At 35.7% G+C, this 21,532-nt stretch overlaps 1 protein-coding gene across 2 annotated transcripts in view; it reads right to left on the bottom strand.

Moving 5' to 3' along the window:
* LOC148176140 (acid sphingomyelinase-like phosphodiesterase 3b) overlaps positions 1–21,532 on the bottom strand; it is a 143,565-nt gene that overhangs the window by 26,165 nt on the left and 95,868 nt on the right. For both annotated transcript variants that reach the window (XM_088033672.1, XM_088033673.1), the window contains exon 5: positions 15,795–15,949. In XM_088033672.1, the coding sequence (XP_087889798.1) occupies positions 15,795–15,949 (155 nt within the window). The remainder of the gene's footprint in view (positions 1–15,794; positions 15,950–21,532) is intronic.

Raw genomic sequence — 21,532 nt, 5'->3', positions numbered from 1 at the left:
CGTAGCGTAAAAAAAAATTGTGACCTTGAAACTATATAATGCTCCAAATCCGACATTTCTGGGGCCTTTCGAGCGCGGTTTTTTGTTTTAACCCATATTCACGTCATTTTCGAAAATTTCCAACTGCAGTGAATCACAATAATCGGAGGGTTTTCACTTAATTTACACAAAAACAGTTTTTTTAAAAGTTCGAACGTCATTAATGTGTACTAAAGATGCTTTCTACGGAGACAATGACCTTAAAGTTGCATAATGTGAGGCCACTTTTCATTTATGACAATTAGCCCTTACCGCCGTGCGGTTGTAGTAGCGGAAATGCTCTCAAGAGGTCGCTTTTCCCAATCGGAACGCGTCGGAACACCTTTTGTAATTAAAGTGAGCACTCTTAATTCGTCCAATTTCCTTTTCTGTTATTAAAACTCGAGGTTTTGTTTGCTTTTTACCTCGGCGCTCCATTAATTACTTTATTCTTAATGAAAATATCCTCTTTACTTAAGGAATGATCCCAATTATCCCGCGTTTTCTCCCGTTAAAAATCCTCCGTTTGTCACAATGAAAGATTATCTGTTGATTATTCCAGCGAATGGTGTTATTTTTCTTTAGTGCCATGTTCGTCGAAATCGTGTAATTCGAGCTTAGATGTGTTTATCCTGACAAAGGAACAAATGGCTCCTATCGGTATCCGATATTGAACAAAGGATATTGTCGTGATGTTGCATCTATCAGAACTGGAGCTCGAATTTCTCTTCAAGAACTCGGATCAAAGCGGGCGAGGTTGTTTGTTCAAGAGAAACGGATGTTCGAACGCCGCGTAATGTAGACATGTCGCGAATTCCCCCATGACGAAAAATCGGCCGGCCCCGCGTTGGGCGCCACGACCCGGCCGCGGCCCCCGTTGGGCGCCGATCGCCGACCCAGTTCGCGGCGACCATATATCATCGTTATCTTGTCCGGTTCCGTCCACCTTCTCTTCCATCTTTTTCCGAACTATGACGCGACTTAAGCCGAGAAAATACGCCTCCTAAATATATATTTGGCTTCCAGTTATGTGACAACGTCGCTCCTAAACCTCGGTGGATCAGGGCGGAAAAGCGATACGGGCGTCGCGACGCCATATACGCTTTCAAACAAAGATTACTTTGTCGTTCGGTGCAGGGGCAGTGTCAATTACACTCCGCAAAAGACTAAAACAAAGTTTGCTTTGATGGAGAAAAAATCAAAACTAAAATGGCGTTCACGGGGAAATTACTTGGCGAGGAAAAAATCTACTTCAAATGTAAACAACCGACAGCGGGAATAGATAAAAGAGTTTCATATCCTTTGGCTTTTCACGCCTACTTCGATCTGAATTTGAAAGTTTTGTTTTGCAAAGGCGGCGTGGGCGGGTGTGACGTCAGCTGCAAATATTACGGGGATTATGCCGCTGGGAGTTTCAAACCCGAAATGTTGGTAGGCCTGTTATTGTACCACTTTACAACTTCTTTAGGCGTCGCGTCACAATGCTGCCAACACTAAAACAATTATTAACCTTAAATTGCTTAAACTTTGCCTTGGAGTTGCTAGTTTTTAAAAGTTCTTCATTTAAATTTAAGAGTTTTAAGAGTTACTAGAGGAGTTGGGAGTTACCGACAACATTTCCCTCAGTTTGAAAGTTTGACAATGCTGCCAGCCTTAAAACAATTATTAACCTTAATTTCTCGCACTTTGTCTTAGAGTTGCTAGATTTTAGGAGTTCTTGATTTAAATTTAAGAGTTTTAAAAGTTACTAGAAGAGTTGAAAAGTACCAACTACATTCCCCTCAGTTTGGAAGTTTAGCAATGCTGCCAACATTAAAAACTTTGCCCTGGAGTTGCTAGTTTTTAGGAGTTTTTCATTTAAATTTAAGAGTTACTAGAGGAGTTAAGAGTTACCGATAACATTCTCTTCAGTTTGAAAGTTTGATAATGCTGCCAACATTAAAACAATTATTAACTCTAAATTTCTCAACTAGTTCTTTCAAATTTAAGAGTTTTTAGAATTTCTAAAGAAGTTGAGAATTACCGACAATATTTACCTCAGTTTGTAAGTTGGACAATGCTGGCAACGTAAAACAATTATTAACTATTAATTTCTCGCACTTTGTCTTGGAGTTGCTAGTTTTTAGAAGTTCTTCATTTAAATTTAAGAGTTTTAAGAGTTACTAAAAGAGTTAAGAAGTACCGACTACATTCCCTTCAGTTTAAAAGTTTGACAATGCCGCCAACATTAAAAGGTTGCTAGTTTTTAGGAGTTTTTCATCCAAATTTAAGAGTTACTAAAAGAGTTGAAAGTTACTCACAACATGTTTTTCAGTGTGAAAGTTTGACATAGCTGCCAACATTGAAACAATTATTAACTTTAAATTTCTCTAACTATGCTTGGAAGTTACTGGTTTTTAAAGTTTTAAGAGTTTTAATAGTAGCCAGAGGAGTTGTGAGTTACCGGCAACATTTCCCTTAGTGCTACCAACATTAAAACAATTAACTTTGCCTTGAAACTAGGAGTAGTTAATAGGAGTTATTCCAAATTTAAAAGTTTTAAGAGTTACTAAAGAAGTTTAGAGTTACCGATAACATTCCCCTCAGTTTGAGAGTTATCAAGAACTAACTTCCCACCAAATCGTGCGGTACTTCCCCTTACCGACCAAACGTGTTTACATTTCGACACTTGGCGCCCAATCCATTTTTCCGGACCCTTGAATTTTCATTTTCCCCGAAACGTAATTACTCAAACTCCAAGAAAAACGTAAAAATGTAATTTTTATCGCTCCGGAGCGCTGATGAGAAATGTTCAAGATAACGAACTTTGCTCGGAAGTTCTAACTAAGCGCTTTTCTATATACGCAAAACCAACAATGTTCGCGTGAATTCCTCCAAATTAACCACAACATCAAATTCTCATTTCGCGACCGTACGTCAAGTAGTTTAATATTCTTGTCAAGTTTTTAATTAAATGACGCCGAGCGGAGTATTAAAAATGAATTTGTACTTCGGCAATTAGACGGATTATACGGAGGCGGCGAAAAAAGCGGCGCCCGACAAGGGATCGGCGTGGCGCCCAACACGGGGTCCGGTGCCTAAATCACAACAAATTTGTTTATTCGACTATAATGTCCAATCAGTATTTCAAACAAGTAAAATAGTGTCGCCCGCTGCGGTGTTTGTGTGGCGCCCAATTCGAGGCCCTTACGCGAGTTGTAGCATTAAAATTACCAAAGTTCTGAATTTTAAGGAAGGATTTTTTATATTTCAGCTTCGCCTTGAAAACAAAAATTTCTAAAATTTGTGTCCTTCGATCTACCATGTTGCAATTTGGCAGAATTAATAAAAGATTTAAAACTAGTAATTTCCCCAAATTTCATAGTTGTAGCACTAAAATTACCAAAGTTACGAATTTTAAGGGAAGATTTTTCATATTTCGACTTCGCCTTAAAATCAAAATTTCTAAAATTTGTGTCTTCCTATCTACAATATTGCAATTTGGCAGACTTAATAAACGATCAAAAACTAGTAATTTACTTACATTTTACAGTTGTAGCACTAAAATTACTAAAGTTACGAATTTTAGGGGAGGATCTTTCATATTTTAGCTTTGCCTTGAAAATAAAAAATTCTAAAATTTGTGTCTTTCGATCTACAATGTTGCAATTTGGCAGAATTAACAACCGATTAAAAACTAGTAATTTCTTCAAATTTCAAAGTTGTAGCACTAAAATTACCAAAGTTACGAATATTAGAAGAGAATTTTTCATATTTCAACTTCGCCTTAAAAATAAAAATTTTTAACATTTGTGTTCTTTGATTTACAATGTTGCAATTTAGCAGAATTAATAAACGATCAAAAACTTGTAATTTCCCCAAATTTCATAGTTGTAATACTAAAATTACCAAAGTTACGAATTTTAGAGGAGGATCTCTTATATTTTAGCTTCCCCTTGAAAATTAAAAATTCTAAAATTTGTCTCCTTCGATGTCCAATGTTGCAATTAGGCAAAATTAATAAACGATCAAAAACTAGTAATTTCCCCAAATTTCATAGTTGTAACACTAAAATTACCAAAGTTACGAATTTTAGAGAAGGATCTCTCATATTTTAGCTTCGCCTTGAAAATAAAAAATTCTAAAATTTGTGCTCTTCGATCTACAATGTTGCAATTTGGCAGAATTAATAAAAGATTAAAGACTAGTAATATCCCCAAATTTCAAAGTTGTAGCACTAAAATTACCAAAGTTACAAATTTTAGAAGAGGATTTTTCATATTTCAACTTCGCCTTAAAAATAAAATTTTTTAACATTTGTGTTCTTCGATCTACAATGTTGCAATTTAGCAGAATTAATAAACGATCAAAAGCTAGTAATTTTCCCAAATTTCATAGTTGTAACACTAAAATTACCAAAGTTACGAATTTTAAGGGAAGATTTTTCATATTTCGATTTCGCCTTAAAATCAAAATTTCTAAAATTTGTGTCTTCCTATCTACAATATTGCAATTTGGCAGACTTAATAAACGATCAAAAACTAGTAATTTACTTACATTTTACAGTTGTAGCACTAAAATTACTAAAGTTACGAATTTTAGGGGAGGATCTTTCATATTTTAGCTTTGCCTTGAAAATAAAAAATTCTAAAATTTGTGTCTTTTGATCTACAATGTTGCAATTTGGCAGAATTAATAAACGATTAAAAACTAGTAATTTCTTCAAATTTCAAAGTTGTAGCACTAAAATTACTAAAGTTACGAATATTAGAAGAGAATTTTTCATATTTCAACTTCGCCTTAAAAATAAAAATTTTTAACATTTGTGTTCTTTGATTTACAATGTTGCAATTTAGCAGAATTAATAAACGATCGAAAACTAGTAATTTCCCCAAATTTCATAGTTGTAACACTAAAATTACCAAAGTTACGAATTTTAGAGGAGGATCTCTTGTATTTTAGCTTCCCCTTGAAAATTAAAAATTCTAAAATTTGTCTCCTTCGATGTCCAATGTTGCAATTAGGCAAAATTAATAAACGATCAAAAACTAGTAATTTCCCCAAATTTCATTGTTTTAACACTAAAATCACCAAAGTTACGAATTTTAGAGAAGGATCTCTCATATTTTAGCTTCGCCTTGAAAATAAAAAATTCTAAAATTTGTGCTCTTCGATCTACAATGTTGCAATTTGGCAGAATTAATAAAAGATTAAAGACTAGTAATTTCTCCAAATTTCAAAGTTGTAGCACTAAAATTACCAAAGTTACAAATTTTAGAAGAGGATTTTTCATATTTCAACTTCGCCTTAAAAATAAAATTTTTTAACATTTGTGTTCTTCGATCTACAATGTTGCAATTTAGCAGAATTAATAAACGATCAAAAGCTAGTAATTTTCCCAAATTTCATAGTTGTAACACTAAAATTACCAAAGTTACGAATTTTAGAAGAGGATTTTTCATATTTCAGCTTCGCCTGAAAAATAAAAATTTCAAAAATTTGTGTTCTTCGATCTACAATGTTGCAATTTAGCAGCATTAATAAACGATTGAAAACTAGTAATTTCCCCAAATTTCATAGTTGTAGCACTAAAATTACCAAAGTTACGAATTTTAGAGGAGGATCTCTCATATTTTAGCTTCGCCTTGAAAATAAAAAATTCTAAAATTTGTGCTCTTCGATCTACAATGTTGCAATTTGGCAGAATTAATAAAAGATTAAAGACTAGTAATATCCCCAAATTTCAAAGTTGTAGCACTAAAATTACCAAAGTTACAAATTTTAGAAGAGGATTTTTCATATTTCAACTTCGCCTTAAAAATAAAATTTTTTAACATTTGTGTTCCTCGATCTACAATGTTGCAATTTAGCAGAATTAATAAACGATCAAAAGCTAGTAATTTCCCCAAATTTCATAGTTGTAACACTAAAATTACCAAAGTTACGAATTTTAGAAGAGGATTTTTCATATTTCAGCTTCGCCTGAAAAATAAAAATTTCAAAAATTTGTGTTCTTCGATCTACAATGTTGCAATTTAGCAGCATTAATAAACGATTGAAAACTAGTAATTTCCCCAAATTTCATAGTTGTAACACTAAAATTACCAAAGTTACGAATTTTAGAGAAGGATCTCTCATATTTTAGCTTCGCCTTGAAAATAAAAAATTCTAAAATTTGTGCTCTTCGATCTACAATGTTGCAATTTGGCAGAATTAATAAAAGATTAAAGACTAGTAATATCCCCAAATTTCAAAGTTGTAGCACTAAAATTACCAAAGTTACAAATTTTAGAAGAGGATTTTTCATATTTCAACTTCGCCTTAAAAATAAAATTTTTTAACATTTGTGTTCTTCGATCTACAATGTTGCAATTTAGCAGAATTAATAAACGATCAAAAGCTAGTAATTTTCCCAAATTTCATAGTTGTAACACTAAAATTACCAAAGTTACGAATTTTAGAAGAGGATTTTTTATATTTCAGCTAAAATTTGTGTTCTTCGATCTACAATGTTGCAATTTAGCAGCATTAATAAACGATTGAAAACTAGTAATTTCCCCAAATTTCATAGTTGTAACACTAGAATTACCAAAGTTACGAATGTTAGACGAGGATTTTTCATATTTCGGCTTCGTCTTAAAAATAAAAATTTCTAAAATTTGTGTTCTTCGATCTACAATGTTGCAATTTGGCAAAATTAATAAACAATCAAAAACTAGTAATTTCCCCAAATTTCATAGTTGTAGCACTAAAATTGCCAAAGTTCGGGTGGCGCCCAACTCGGGGCCCTCGGCGCAAATTGCACCAAGTTCAATTTTCGGGTTTATAGTTCGACTCGTGTTCCAAAAGTTTAAGAGATGTGGCGTCCGCTGCGGGGTGGAGTGGCGCCCAGCTCGGGGCCGCCGCGTAAATCGCAGCGAGCTCGTTTTTTCGAGTTTAAAGTCCGACTCTTGTTCCAAACGCGGCCATAACCATTTACTAAGTGAGTTTACGGGCACGTTTCCGTTGTCACGTCACATAAAACGAATCTTCGCCATGTTAATAATGATCAGGTCGCAGCCGCCATTTGTACAGAATAGTGCCGTAAAGGCGTCGTAACTTTACAATGTGACTAATAAAGCTTCTGGTAAATAACGAGATTCCGTGTATTTCGCCGTCAAGTGGTCAGTCATCGGTTTTTTACGGTTACACCGAGTGGTTTTAATAAAATTCTTTCAATTCGGTTCCGGGGATGAACAGAGTGATAATGGGAAAAGTTTGTGACGCGATATATCGCCTTCTGTTCCTTGTAAATATCGCAGAATACCTCCGTCAACTTCTTTAGTAGCCATTATTTCGACTTTTCCTTCTGCGACCGACCGTAACTTTACTTTAGCACTGTTATAAGTTTAGCCAAGAATGCCACGGGTACGATACGGGGACTTTGACAAAGATGGCGCTGGAACGCGAATGACGTCATAAATATTCGGACGCCGTAAATCGGAGGTTATTTCTTCATTACCGGCTTTACGGTTATTGTCTTATGGGGAAAAAAACTACACGTGGCTGACGTCAACAACAACAGCCGAGAAACGGAGTTTATGGCTGTTGAAATGTCTTAATTTTGGCGATTTTGAGGGTTTTTAAAAGTTTTCCGACTGTTTTAAGAGTTAATAGGTGTTCCATGACATTTAGTCTAAAGAAATTTGCTATTTATAACTATTGGCGCGCCCCTAGTAAAGTTCATGAGTAAAGAAGATTAATCTAGATCATACTAAATCTTGCACTTAACGTCGCGTCTGTCTGTGCAAACTTATTCTGGCCGAGAAACGAAGTTTATGGCTGCTGGGATGTCTAAATTTAGGCAATTCTAAGGGTTTTTAAGAGATTTCCGACTGTTTTAAGAGTTAATAGCAGTTCCAAGACATTCAGTGTAAATAATTTTCCTATTTTGAAATATTAAAAACTAAAAAACTTCATAAGTAAAAAAGAGTAAATTAACTCTTACTAAATTTTACATTTGACGTCGCGCCTTTCTGTCCAAACTTGTTCTGATCGAAAAGCGAAGTTTGTAATTTAGAGTTTTTAAGAGTTTTCGGACAGTTTTAAGAGTTAGTAAGAGTTTCAAGACTGTCACTTAAGAGTTTTACATATGACATTCCCTGGGAGAGAACGATCATTAACAAAAAGTCAACAACACTCGAGAAGCGAAGTTAATTAATTAACTGGTGGAATGTCTTAATTGTGAGAGTTTTTAAGAGTTTTAGGACAATTTTGAGAATTAATAGGAGTTCTAAAACAATTAGTGTAAAATTTTAAAAAATTTCCGACTGTTTTAAGAGTTAATAGGAGTTGCATAACATTCAGAGTAAAGAAGTTTATGGCAAATGAGATCTTAATTTAAGCAATTTTGGGAATTTTTTAGAGTTTTCGGATAGTTTTAAGAGTTAAAAAGAGTTCCAAGACTGTCAGTAAAGAGCTGTACATAAGAAATCCCCAGGGATAGAATGAGCATTAACAAAAAATCAACAAAACACTCAAGAAGCGAAGTTAATGGCTGGTGGATTGTCTTAATTGTGAGAGTTTTTAAGAGTTTTCAGACAATTTTGAAAATTAATAGGAGTTCTAAAACAATTAGTGTAAAGAATTTTGCCTATTTTAAAACATTAGTGCATCTCTAGAAAAGTTTATGAGTAAAGAAGAGTATACTAAATCATCCTAAATCTTGAATTTGACGTCGCGTTTTTCTGAGCAAACTTGTTCTGGTCGAAAAGCGAAGATTATGGCTGCTGGAATGTCTTAATTTAGGCGATTTTGAAAATTTTAAAAAGTTTTCCGAAGTTTTAAGAGTTAATAAGAGTTACAAAACTGTCACTTAAGAATATTACATATAACATCTAAAAAAGAACGATCCTTTACTCTCAACAAAAACTACACTTGACTGACGTCAACAACAGTCATGAAGCGAAGTTTATGACTGCTGGAATGTCCTAATTTAGACAACTTTAAGAGATTTAAAAGTTTTCCGACTGTTTTAAGAGTTAATAGGAGTTGCATAACATTCAGAGTAAAGAAGTTTATGGCAAGTGAGATTTGATAATTCATGCAATTTTGAGAATTTTTAAGAGTTTTCGGATAGTTTTAAGAGTTAAAAAGAGTTCCAAGACTGCCAGTTAAGAGTTGTACATAAGACATCCCCAAGGATAGAATGAGCATTAACAAAAAATCAACAAAACACTCGTGAAGCGAAGTTTATGGCTAGAGGGATGTCTTCAATTAGGGGATTTTGAGAGTTTTTAAGAGTATTCGGACAATTTTAAGGGTTAATAAGAGTTTCAAAACATCAGTGTAAAGAATTTTGCTATTTAAAAATATTGGTGTTACCCTAAAAAAGTTCATGAGTAAAGAAGACTGATCTAAATCATACTAAATCTTGCACTTGACGTCGCGTCTTTCTGTGCGAACTTGTTCTGGTGAAAAAGCAAAGTTTATGACCACTGGGATTTTTTTATTTAAGCGATTTTGAGGGTTTTTAAGAGTTTACGGACAGTTTTAAGAATTAAAAAAGTTCCAAAAGTGTTACTTAAGGGTTTTACATATGACATCCTCTAGGATGAACGATCATTAAAAATTCAACAAAAACTACACTTTTTTGACGTCAACAACAGCAGTCGAGAAGCAATGTCTTTATTTTGGCAATTTTGAGAGTTTTTAAGAGTTTTCGAACGGTTTTAAGAGTTAATAGGAGTTCCAAGACATTCAATGTAAAAAAAATCTTATTTTGAAATATTTGGGCGCCCTAAAAAAGTTTTTTAGTTTAAGTAAAAAAAAGTTAGTTAAGTAATACTAAATATTCAAATTGACGTCGCGTCTTTCTATGCAAACTTGTTCTGATCGAGAAGTAAAGTTTGTGGCCGCTGGAATATCTTTTTTTGAGTGATTTTAAAAGTTTTTAAGAGTTTTAAGAGTTAATAAAAGTTCCTAGACTGTCACAGTTTTACATCTGACATCCTCTGAGCTAGAACAATCATTAATAACTCTCAACAAAAACTACACTTGGTTGCTGGGATGTCCTAATTTAGACGGTTTTGAGAGTTTTTAAGAATTTTTGGACAGTTTTAGAAATAAATGAGAGTTACAAAACTGCTTTACTCATAAAATTCACTGGGGTAGAAAGATCATGAGCTCTCAACAAGTCTTGAAAACATATAACTCTTAAAAAACTCTTAACAATTGTCGGGAAAACAGTTAATAACTCTTAAAATTTCGAATAAAGAATGCCGCGCTGGTTGTTGGATTAGGGGAATTACCGCGGCACTAAACCCCGCGACTATAAATCAAAAAACGCATGTAAAGCCCGTTAGCATCCATCTTGGGTCCAGATGCTTCGCCGCCCCCTATTATTGTCTCCGCCGCCGAATATTTGCCATAACGCAAAAAAATAACGTGGCGATTACTGACGGCTTGCGCCGCAACGGATGATTTATGATTTGACGGAAACAAAGAGCCCGACGAAAAAGTCGGAGGCGGCAGCCTTGCGAGACCTTTGTTTTTATCAGATTTATGTGGCCCCGCGTTGGGCGCCGCGGTATTTCTTCCACATTAGCATGTTATTCGAGGGCCCCCTCGACGCGTTAATTTATGCGGTGGTCATTACGGCGGCCGAGTGGTCACATTAGGTTCAGAACGAGCCGATGCTTCATAGAGGTCAAGCGTTCGCCGAGGGCCTTCAAGACCGCCAATGACCACTCCAGTAACTCATTTCTTGTTGTTGCTTTCAAAGCTCTTATACTGTCTCTGGTATTAAGGGCTTAATGGTCGGCTACTTCGACGGAGCGAAACTTTCGGACGGTTCCGCTCATTGAAGTGTTCTGCAGCGATTGCGGCCATTCCATGTTTCGTTTAATTTCCGGAATTATCGACGGGAATCCGGGAAAAATACTCCGGTAATGATCACGACGACGACATTGCATGGAGTTGGCGTAGAAATTAGTTTATTTATTCAGTAATGACGTCTCAAGAGAATATCCAATGAAAAACTTTTAAACATTTTAATTATATTAGTTATGGGGTTATGTGACCTTGTTTCTACACAAACATGCATTCAGTTAATTATGTGGAGTTGGCAGCGCATAATCCAATTAACGATAACTGAATTATGTTGTGCCAGGTTGCTTGAGTGACGTTGCTCTCTTGCTTATAAAGTAAGATCCGTCACGTGGGTGGGGGGGATGAGTGATCCGGCTCAACGGACCAAAACGCTCGACCACTTTTCCTTCCATTGTTGCACCCCGAGCGAGATAACGACAAACAAATGTAGAATGCTCTGAAATCTTGTCTTATTTCACGCAACGTTATTTTTTATAGCGCCGGGATAAAAGAAACAAAGCAACACCAACGTGCTCCGCCTTCTTGTTTCCTCTTTTGAATTGTAATGTCGCCATTAAAAACCCCCCACCCCTCGAAATTAACCCTCGTAATAAAGAAAAATTGGATTATGTTGGAAGTTATGAGGTGTCCTCGTTCCTCAACTCAAAGGATTAATGTTCCTCGGGTGTTTATGGGGAATTTTTTCCACGCGGAAATTACTTTCGCTTTTATTTTCATTAAAAATATTAATGGGGAGATGTGTGACTGCTCTGACTATAATTTAAAGAAACGGCCGCGCGAAATTGAATGCCAATCTATGGACGGAAATTGAAACGCTCGGAGAATTCTTCTCTATACGTTCAGAAAACAAACCGGCGCTCCTAATGGGTACTTAAAACTACCGATTTATATCTCTTTACGCCTCATGTACCCTCGCTCTGTCTCATTTCGATTGGAATTTTTTAAACATCCGGAAATGTTTATTCATGATTGGAAGCCGCGGAAACGGAAATGCGAACGAAAGAAAACCAAATCACGGAACTCTTCAATTCTAATTTTAAACGTGCGGTTAGTACCCTAAATTAACACGTGACCGTTCCTGCGATCGGTCAATATTTGCGCTCAGCGGTGAGAATTGTTTAGAGAGGACACGCAGACATATCATCCCAGTGCTAAAGGGTTATAAAAACGCACCCTCGGATTAAAACGTGCGACGCTTGACTGCAAACAATGGGCGTGGCGCCCAACGCGGGGCAGTATTTTAAAACTCGTGATTACTGAACAACTATTGAAAATTTTTCGACGCCGAGCTAAACTTTCACTTGAGGGACCACAATAAGCACACGGTGTGAATTTCGTAGCAATTGAAGCAAAAAAAATTTTGACAGAAAAATAACGGTTTCCAAAATTTTTCGAAAAATTATAAAAAAAAATAAAAAAATTGAATTACCATTAAACTTTGAGGCTAACAATGTGTTTAACTTGTGAGTTTCGTAGTGATCCAGTGATAAAAAAATTGACGAAAAAATAGCAATTTATATTTTTTTGGATTGTGGAAAAAGTATTGGAAATTTTTTTAAACTAAGCTGAACTTTTACTTGTGGGCTTATAATAAGGTCACAGTATAAATTTGGTAACAATCGGCACAAAAAAATTTTGAAAAGAAAAATCACGTTTTTCAAACTTTTTCAAAAATTATAAACAATTTATAAAAACCGAGTCATAGCTAAATTTATGGGCTCACAATGTATTTAACTTGCAAGTTTCGTAGTAATCATTCATAAAAAATTTGAGAAAATAATTCCAATTTTAATTTTTTTTATTGTCGAAAAAGTATAGAAAATTTTTCAAAACTAAGCTAAATTTTTACTTTTGGGCCTATAATAAGATCACAGTATAAATTTGGTGACAATCGGCCCAAAAAAATTTTGAAAACAAAAATAACTTTTTTCAAAATTTTTCAAGAACTATAAATAATTAAAAAAAGAGTTATAGCAAAACTTGTAGGCTCACAATGTATTTAACTTGCAAGTTTTGTGGTGATCCAGTCATTCAAAATTTGAGAAAAAAATGCCAATTTTCATTTTTGGTGTTGTCGAAAAAGTATAAGATTTTTTTTTTAAACCAAGCTAAACTTTTACCTGCAGATTCACAACCCAATCACAGTATAAAATTAAGAGAAAAAAATAAAGATTTTTTATAAACTAAAAAGAATTTTGAAAAACAAGTCTTTAAAATATTCGAAATAATTTAAAAGTATTTAAAATACCAATTTTCATTTGTATTTTGTTGGAAAACAATCGAGAATTTTTTGAAACCAAGCTCAACTTTAACTTGTGGATCCACAATGAGCTCACAGTGTAAATTTGATGGCAATCGGCCTAAAAAAAAATTTAGCGGAAAAAAATGCTCGCCTTTGATTTTAAGTTTTTAATTGTGGGAGAAGTATCGCAAATTTTTCGAAACCAAGCTAAACTATTACTTGTGGGCCCACAGTAAGGTCACAATATAAATTTTGTAGCAATCGGGCCAAAAAATTTTTGAAATAAAAAATAATGTTTTTCAATTTTTTTCAAAAACTATAAATAATTTATAAAAACCGAATCATAGCAAAATTTATGGGCTCAAAATATATTTAACTTCCAAGTTTCGTAGTAATCCAGTCATAAAAAAGTTGAAGAAAAAATGCCAATTTACTTTTTGTTTATTGCCGAAAAAGTATAAAGAATTTTTCAAAACTAAGCTAAACTTTTACTTGTCGGCCCATAATAAGGTCACAGTATAAATTTTGTAGCAAATTACAGTTAAACTTGTAGATCCACAATGGATTTAACTTACGAGTTTCGTGGAGATCGACCAAAAAAAAAAGCAAACAAAACCCGATTTTCAATTTTGAATTGTTGGAGAAGTATCGCAAATTTTTCAAAATCAAGCTAAACTTTTACTTTTGAACCCACAACGACCCTACAGTGCAAATTTGGTGGCAATCAGACCAAAAAAATTTTGGCGGGAAAATCTCACATTTCGAATTAATTCAGTGGTAAAAGTTTGAAATTGATAACAACTGAGTGTAAGAGCACTTAAGGTAGTGTAGCGCTGTGTATTTTTGTCCATAATTCGTTTATCTTCCGTTTCCCTGTAACTTTCTCCGTTGATTATCTCTCCGGAAGCTGTTTAACAAAACATCACTATTTAATTACAAACGTAACCCGAAACTTATGCATACATTGTGTGTTTATTTTCGATGAAATATAATTGGGGAAGTGTAAGAGCGTAAGTTTGCGGCCCTGAAATGGAAACGTATGCCAACTTTATATATTATTCATAAAGCGAGATAAACCATTCCCTTGTAAAATTATGGGTGTTTGGGGAAACGTGTAGTTTAATGACTTCGTTATACCCATGTCGGTGGCACTATGCAAAAACAATTAAATAAACTGGTCATTTGAACGCGCCGGAGATAACGAAACTCGTTAATTATAATTTGCCGAACTGTTCCTGTTACGTTGACTTATCGCAATTTTGCGACTTTTCTCCCGCAAGGATAAATCAAGGATGCAACGCACGGAAACGAAATTGAAAATGACGTTCAGAGAGCACATCCACTATCATTTCGGAGAGCCGACGTGATACGAGAATACATTATTTCGGAAGGAAAATAATAAAATATCGCTATTGTCATAGCTAGAACGTTTACTAACTCGAAATTATAATGAGAATTCCATGGCGCCCAACGCGGGGCCGCCACAACTCGCGACGCACATCTAGCAGGCCGCCGTCATGTTGTATCGTGAATAATTTACAGATTTCTGTAATTTCCAAACTGTCTATCCCGGTTACGTTTCCACCCCCCGATATCATTTTTCCCGTTTCCGTTTTTAATTAAATGTGCACGCACAGGTGCGTAATTTACGCGTCGCTTTTCACCGTGATGGAAAACATGTTAGATTCGTTTTTCCAGAGACGTCAAGTGGAAAAATTATGTTTGCTGAAGCGATTGATTTTCCAGGATAAACAATATAAATAAAAAAAGAAGCAAACCAACGAAACGTGGCGGACGGGAAACTGAACAAACTTTAATTAGGTCGAAGTAGGCCGTGTATAGTTTATAATTGGACACGAAACGGTAACTTTCATAATTTATTCAATTGGATCCGTGTCTGCCGAGGCACACTTGATGGAAAGTTATGACGTTCAAGGTCGCGCCCTGTTGAAACGAAAAATGGGCTATAACCGCCCTCCCGAGTTTTATTTCGCTTGTAATCAATTTAAATGCGAGTCAAACACGCGACATTCAATTCCATTTCCCGGAGGAAAGTGTTCTTTAAAATTTTTAATTTAAGATCGTAATGGCGCCGCAATTTGTTGTACATGTAATCCGACCATAAAAAAATCGGTGGAATCGCGATAATACGCCTCGTGCACAGAAATGGATGTAATAAAAATAATAACCGCAATAAATTCAGAAACGTTATTTTATTTGTTTACCTAAGCACACTGTGCGGTTTTCAGTTTTTTCAAACGTCTTGTTTTATTTGCAGTCGGACCGGTTGTGTTTTGTTTGGTAATTAAACACGGAAAAAACAAGGAGTCTGGGTAGAGATAGCCGCGCCATTTTGAAGAAGCGTAAATCACAGCGTCAGCAAATGATCGACGCCATTTTGAAGGACATTTTGGCGCCAAATTTAAACCTGTTTGCATGTAAATGCTTATCTGCATCGTTGCAGCGTCGTATAATCGAAGAAACTCTCCGGAATAAATAAATTAGCCTTATCGCAATGCACCAAAGTCTCGCTAATGAACATTTTTCCTAATGTAGATGTCACAAAGTCGGCACAAAGTAAGTTGCAATTATCCGAGGAACAATAAAAGTGCTCAAGTTGCATAATAATTATTATTTAGGGACCCCTTCTAGAGTAGTAAGCCGAGTCATTAAAGAGGGAACTCACCGTTTTACTGTTCTGCTGAAATTTTCCTAACACGGCGTCCAACCATTTCCATTGTTCCGATGCCTCTTCGTCATTGTCGCTTTTTTTCATTAGGTTCGTGTTCAAGACGACGATTTGGAGCTTGAGCATCTTGCGCTCGATCATGTAGTATCCGCCTGAAAAATTACATGAAATAAAGAGGATCTCAACAAATAGAAGATGGTGGCAGTTTTCGGTTCATAAATTCTCGAAGGATTAGAGGGTTAAAAATTGCTTGACGTTCATTGTCGGCACGATAAATAGCTTCGGGGAGTTAACATCTCTAATTATTCTCGATTTTAAAACCTTTCGCAATGAAAACAAAATCGAAAATACAGATTTTCCCGCCAAAATTTTTTTACACCGATCGCCTTGAAACTCGCACTATAAGCTCACTATGAGTTCACTACAAAAAGTATAGCTCGGCTTCAAAAAAATCGCGATAGTTTTCCAACAATTGAAAAAATTAAAATCTAGATTTTCCCACAAATTTTTTTTTCGGCGGATCATCACGAAATCCGGAATGTAGAGTCGTTACGATTAAATAAATATAACTTCAACTTGGTTTTTAATAATGCCGAATAGTTAAGAATCAGTATTTTCCCGCCAAAAATTTTTTTAGTCCGATCGCCACTAAAGTCGCACTGTAAGGTCACTGTAGGTTCATAAGAAAGAGTATAGCTCGGTTTCAAAAAATTCGCCACAGTTTTACAACAAATAAAAAAATTAAATTAGAGATTTTTTCACTAAAATTATTTTCGGCGGATCTCTACGAAACTCGGAATATAAGGCCTTTACGACTAAACAAATCTTACTCCAGCTTGGTTTCTAAAAATTCTGAAAAGTTTTCGAAAATTTACAAAAATTAGTATTTTCCCGCCAAATTTTTTTTTGAACCGATCGCCACGAAACTCTCACTGTAGACTTACTGTAAGTTAATAAAAAAAAGTATAGTTGGGTTTAAAAAAAGTTGAGATAGTTTTCTAACAAATCAATAAACAAAAATTGAGCTTTTCCCACCAAATTTTTTTGACGAATCTGTACGAAATTTGGAATGTAGGTTCAAAATCACCACAAAACTCGCAATGTGAGTTCATTGTAAATCTCCTAGCTCAACTTTAACTCGACCTGTAAAAATTATCGATGCTTTTAGAAAAACAAGTAAGAAAAGTTGTTGAAATACAGTGTAATCTCGAATGGATGACACCTTGTCACAAAAAGTCATTTGTACATCAAGCGCGAAAAACGCAATTCACCGCACAACCCGTAATTTCCTTAATTGAACATCAACGCTAATCTAAGGTAAATAACCGCCGATTTATTGCCGCCCCCGCCTTCAACGCGGCGCACTACGATTACTATAATTTTTAAAAATAAAACTTGCGTGTTTGGTTCGAACCCACAGACATAATCTAAGAAAAGCGATCTAGCTTTTACAACATTAACTCCAATCAAGGTATCGATTTTTCTCATGGCAACCTTGATGAATTGTTTTGAATTAATAGTTAGCATTTTATAACCTCTAAAACGTACACAAATTCGTGTCTTTTGGTTTATTTAACACTGCAACATGTTCGTGTTTGCTCAAGGAACAACGTCAAATTGAATTCCCATGTTTGTACGAATCTGTCACGGATGATTATGTACGAGAAGCGGAGGTGGCTGGGCGGTTGCGTATACTTGAAACTCGATTTTTCAGTGTTTTAATCGTTACTCGGAAACTACTGGGAATTTCCCAAAACCGAGCTAAACTTTTACTTGGGGGCTCAAAAGGAGCTTACAGTTTAAGTTTCGTGGCTATAGGGCAAAAAAAATTTTTGGCGGGAAAACTTCGATTTTCAAATTTTTCAGTGTTTTAAGCGATATCCAGGGCACGCGAGTGAATCGATGGCCAGGCAAACCTTTCAAACAAATCTCCAGCAATGCAAGCAATTTATTGGAAACATCTGGATCCGTGATTTCTGGAATGACTTCACCATCGCGTGCTCCTCCAATAATATCCCCCGAAATTGTTAATATAAATAAACTTCGATTCCGCCTCAGTATTAGCTTCCCGATTTTTTTTCGCGATTTTTTTCCGCTAAACTGGAGTCTGTCTACTCGTGTCGGATCGATGCCACCGTTTTAAACCGATTCCGGGAAAATCGGCGAAGAAATCCCGGAGCGTAACCCTCCAATGGACACCGAAACGCTTTCAGCGTCAATTCATGAAACTTTAAAGAAAATTATTTTCCTCCACCAGTTTACCGCTTCAGGTGTCGTCATGTTTATGATGTGTCAGGAAAGGATCCGGGATGATCCCGAGGGAACGCTACTGTCCGAATGTGAAAATTGGACGTCTTTGACGACGAAGCAAAAGACGTAGTTGGTATTCCGGGTCGTGGTGACTTGCCCAAATCTGTTTTATAAATATTGGATTTTTAATCCGGGAGGATAAGTAATTTCGGAAGGACGTGCGGAAATTTCGAGTGACAATATTGGAAAGAATTGGATTATGTTGTGTCGCAGCGATTTTTTTGTTTTTTTATTACTGTACGATCACTGAAATCTTCTTGTGGTATGGAATGCGTTCAACTTCAAAATGGCGCTGTAATAGCAAACTTTTTTCAGCTCTGTTTTAATACAGCACGTCTGAAATCGATTGTAAACTTTATGTAACAAAACTTGTGTTTCTGTTTGATGTAACTCTGAAACTTGGGACTTTTATTTCCCCCATTTAGTCACCAATTGCGTCGAAACAGATACCAGCTGTAAAGTAATCCACTCGTTATTTTTTCCCTAAAGAGTCGAAGTTTAATTACTTAGAGGGCGCTCAGAACTTTACTATTAAACTTGGTCGTCTTATTGCATCCGTTTTAACTTTATGGATATGTCTAAGTAAATAAAGAGTAGAATGAAGTGAAAGAAAAACAACTCCAAGTGGCGGAAAAAAAAACGAGGAAATTTTCCATTAGGAATTACGAAGAGAGGAATTCCGAACTAATCGAAGCGGTTCAACTATTTGTAGTTGTATGTAAATCAGTCGGTCGGGTAGTTTTGAAGGTTGGCCTGAAATGTTTCAAAGGGTTGATAATTACTCTGTGTGGGTTTATACCTGTGGAAATTTTTCCGATACGGTGGAATGCTTTCAATATTTCCGCAACGAGAATTCGAAAGCTATTGAGAATTTTCAGAAAACAAGTTTAAATTCAACTAGGAGGACCACAATAAGCTTACGATACGAGTTTCGCGGTGAGTGACCCAAAAATATTAGATTTTCAGTGGTTGCGCGAAAACTAATGTGAATTTTAGAAAACCAAGCTACACTTTTGATTGTAGGCACTCAATGAGACTAAAGTTTGAGTTTCGTGACAATCGGCCCAAAAAAATTTTTGGCGGGAAAAATCGATTTTTGGTAGCTGCTCAAAAACTATTGATAATTTTTGAAAAGTGAAGTATAATTAGACTTGTGGGCTCTCAAGGACAATGCCATGCTAATTTGGTGACAATTAGGCCAAACAAAATTTTGACCAAAAAGAATCGATTTTTAGTGGCTGCTCGAAAACCAATGTAAATTTTACAAAACCGAGCTATACTTTTGCTTGTAAGCATTCAATGGAATTAAAGTTTAAGTTTCGTAACGATCGGCCTAAAAAAATTTTTGGCGCAAAAAATCGATTTTTGGTGGCTGCGCGAAAACTATTGAGAACTTGTAGAAACCGAGCTATACTTATACTTGTACGCTCTCAACGAGATTATAATGTAAATTTCGTGACGATCGGCCCAAAAAAATTTTTGGCGAGAAAATATCGATTTTAGGTGGTTAAGCAAAAACTATTGAAAATTTTTAAAAACGTAGCTATAGTTAGACTTGTGGGTTCTTAATAAAGTTGCGATGCGAATTTGGTGACGATCGGTGTCAAAAATAATTTTTGACAATTTCGATTTTTGGTGGTTACGTAAAAACTTTTAAGAATTTTTGGAAACCAAGCTATACTTGGACATGCAAGTCTTCAATGAGATTATGATGTAAATTTTGTGACAATCGGCCCAAAAAAATTTTTGGCAAAAAAATATCGATTTTTGGTAGTTACGCAAAAACTATCGCGAATTTTTGTAAACCTATCTATAGTTGAGCTTGTAGGCCACCAGTGAGTCAAATTTTGAAATGGTGAAAGGCCGGATAGGTGTGTTCTCGTAGTAAAGTTTGGAATTGAGTTAAATTGTGGACGGCGCCGAATAAAAACCAGACAGTCAATTAAATTAAAACAAGTGACAAAAAAAGCGATAAATTTAAACAATTTTGCACTTTGTGCCGGCTGAAAAATTAATATGTGACCACGACCGTTTTTAGCTCCAAGTCATTAAAAATAAACAGTTTAATGCAGCTCAACTTTGAAACTGCATACATGAACACCGTTCCTGTAATTTTCCCTCCCTGTGGCGATGGTTTCGTGCGAAAATTACAAACCAATCGCTGTTAAATCCAATCAATAGCAAAAAGAAAAAATCCCTATGGGTTTTCCGTGACAGCCATCAAAGTTTTTCCGATTGTTTCCCAAAGTTTTCCCGAAATCACTCTTTTATCGTTTCATTTACGCGTGCTTCCAATTTTTAAACATCAGACCGTCATAAATGATTTTATAAGTCGTAAATGCCGCCTAAACGCCGCCGCCCCCCATCACGTGATGTTCCGTAATTCCGAATAACTAAATTTAAATAATATTCGTGACATGGCATTTCATCTCGTTGGATTTATTGCATCCGTCGTAAAAGCGAGGGCGTTATAGGCCGCGCATACGGATATAAATATGGAAGGGTAAAATGCTTGTACACACCCCCCAGGTACGCACCGGCGGCGGCGTCGGCGGCGGAATTCCAGAATTAAAGCCAATTTTACTTTTATTGGAAACGATAAATTTTATCGGAGCCATCGATGAATTTAGACCTCGCACCTGAATTGCAGGATGTTGCCAATTCTGATTATTAAAAAGGCGGCGGCGGCGGCGGCGCGGGGGCGGCACACACTACCCCTAACACACGGTAATTTCATTGAACCCGACTTTACGTCGGAGGGGCAAAAACGTGCGGCGGATGGAAAAATGGAAAAATGTGGCACGCGTCGGCCCCGGACAAAAACTCGCCTTCGAATTCTCGAATTTCATTTTTTCTTTCCGCTCGTAATTTGTAGAAACGAAACTATACTTGACATTGTAAGCCCACAATAAGATGACGATGTAAGTTTGGTGACAATCGGTCAAAAAAAATTTTTGGCGAAACAATTTCGGTTTTTAGTGGTTACGCAAAAACGATTGAGAATTTTTGGAAACCGAGCTATACTTATACTTGTGGGTCTTCAATAAAAGTATGATACAAATTTGGTGACAATTAGCCCAAAAAAATTTTTGGCCGGAAAATATCGATTTTAGGTAGTTACGCAAAAACTATCGAAAATTTTTAGAAACGAAGCTTAAGTTAGACTTGTAGGCCCTCAATGAGATTACGATGCGAGTTTGGTGATGATCGGTCAAAAACAATTTTTGGCGAAACAATTTCGATTTTTGGTGATTCCCCAAAAACGATTGAAAATTTTTTGAAACCGAGCTATACTTATACTTGTGGGTTCCCTATAAGAGTATGATGCGAATTTGGTAACGATTGGCCCAAAAAAATTCTTGGCGGGAAAATATCGACTTTGGGTAGTTACGCAAAAACTATCGATTTTTTTTAGAAACGGAGCT

This window comes from Gnatocerus cornutus, chromosome 4 (assembly GCF_029298725.1).
Source record: "Gnatocerus cornutus isolate USDA-ARS CGAHR chromosome 4, icGnaCorn1.1, whole genome shotgun sequence".
NCBI lineage: Eukaryota > Metazoa > Arthropoda > Insecta > Coleoptera > Tenebrionidae > Gnatocerus > Gnatocerus cornutus.
This window is presented reverse-complemented; position numbering and strand designations above follow the sequence as displayed.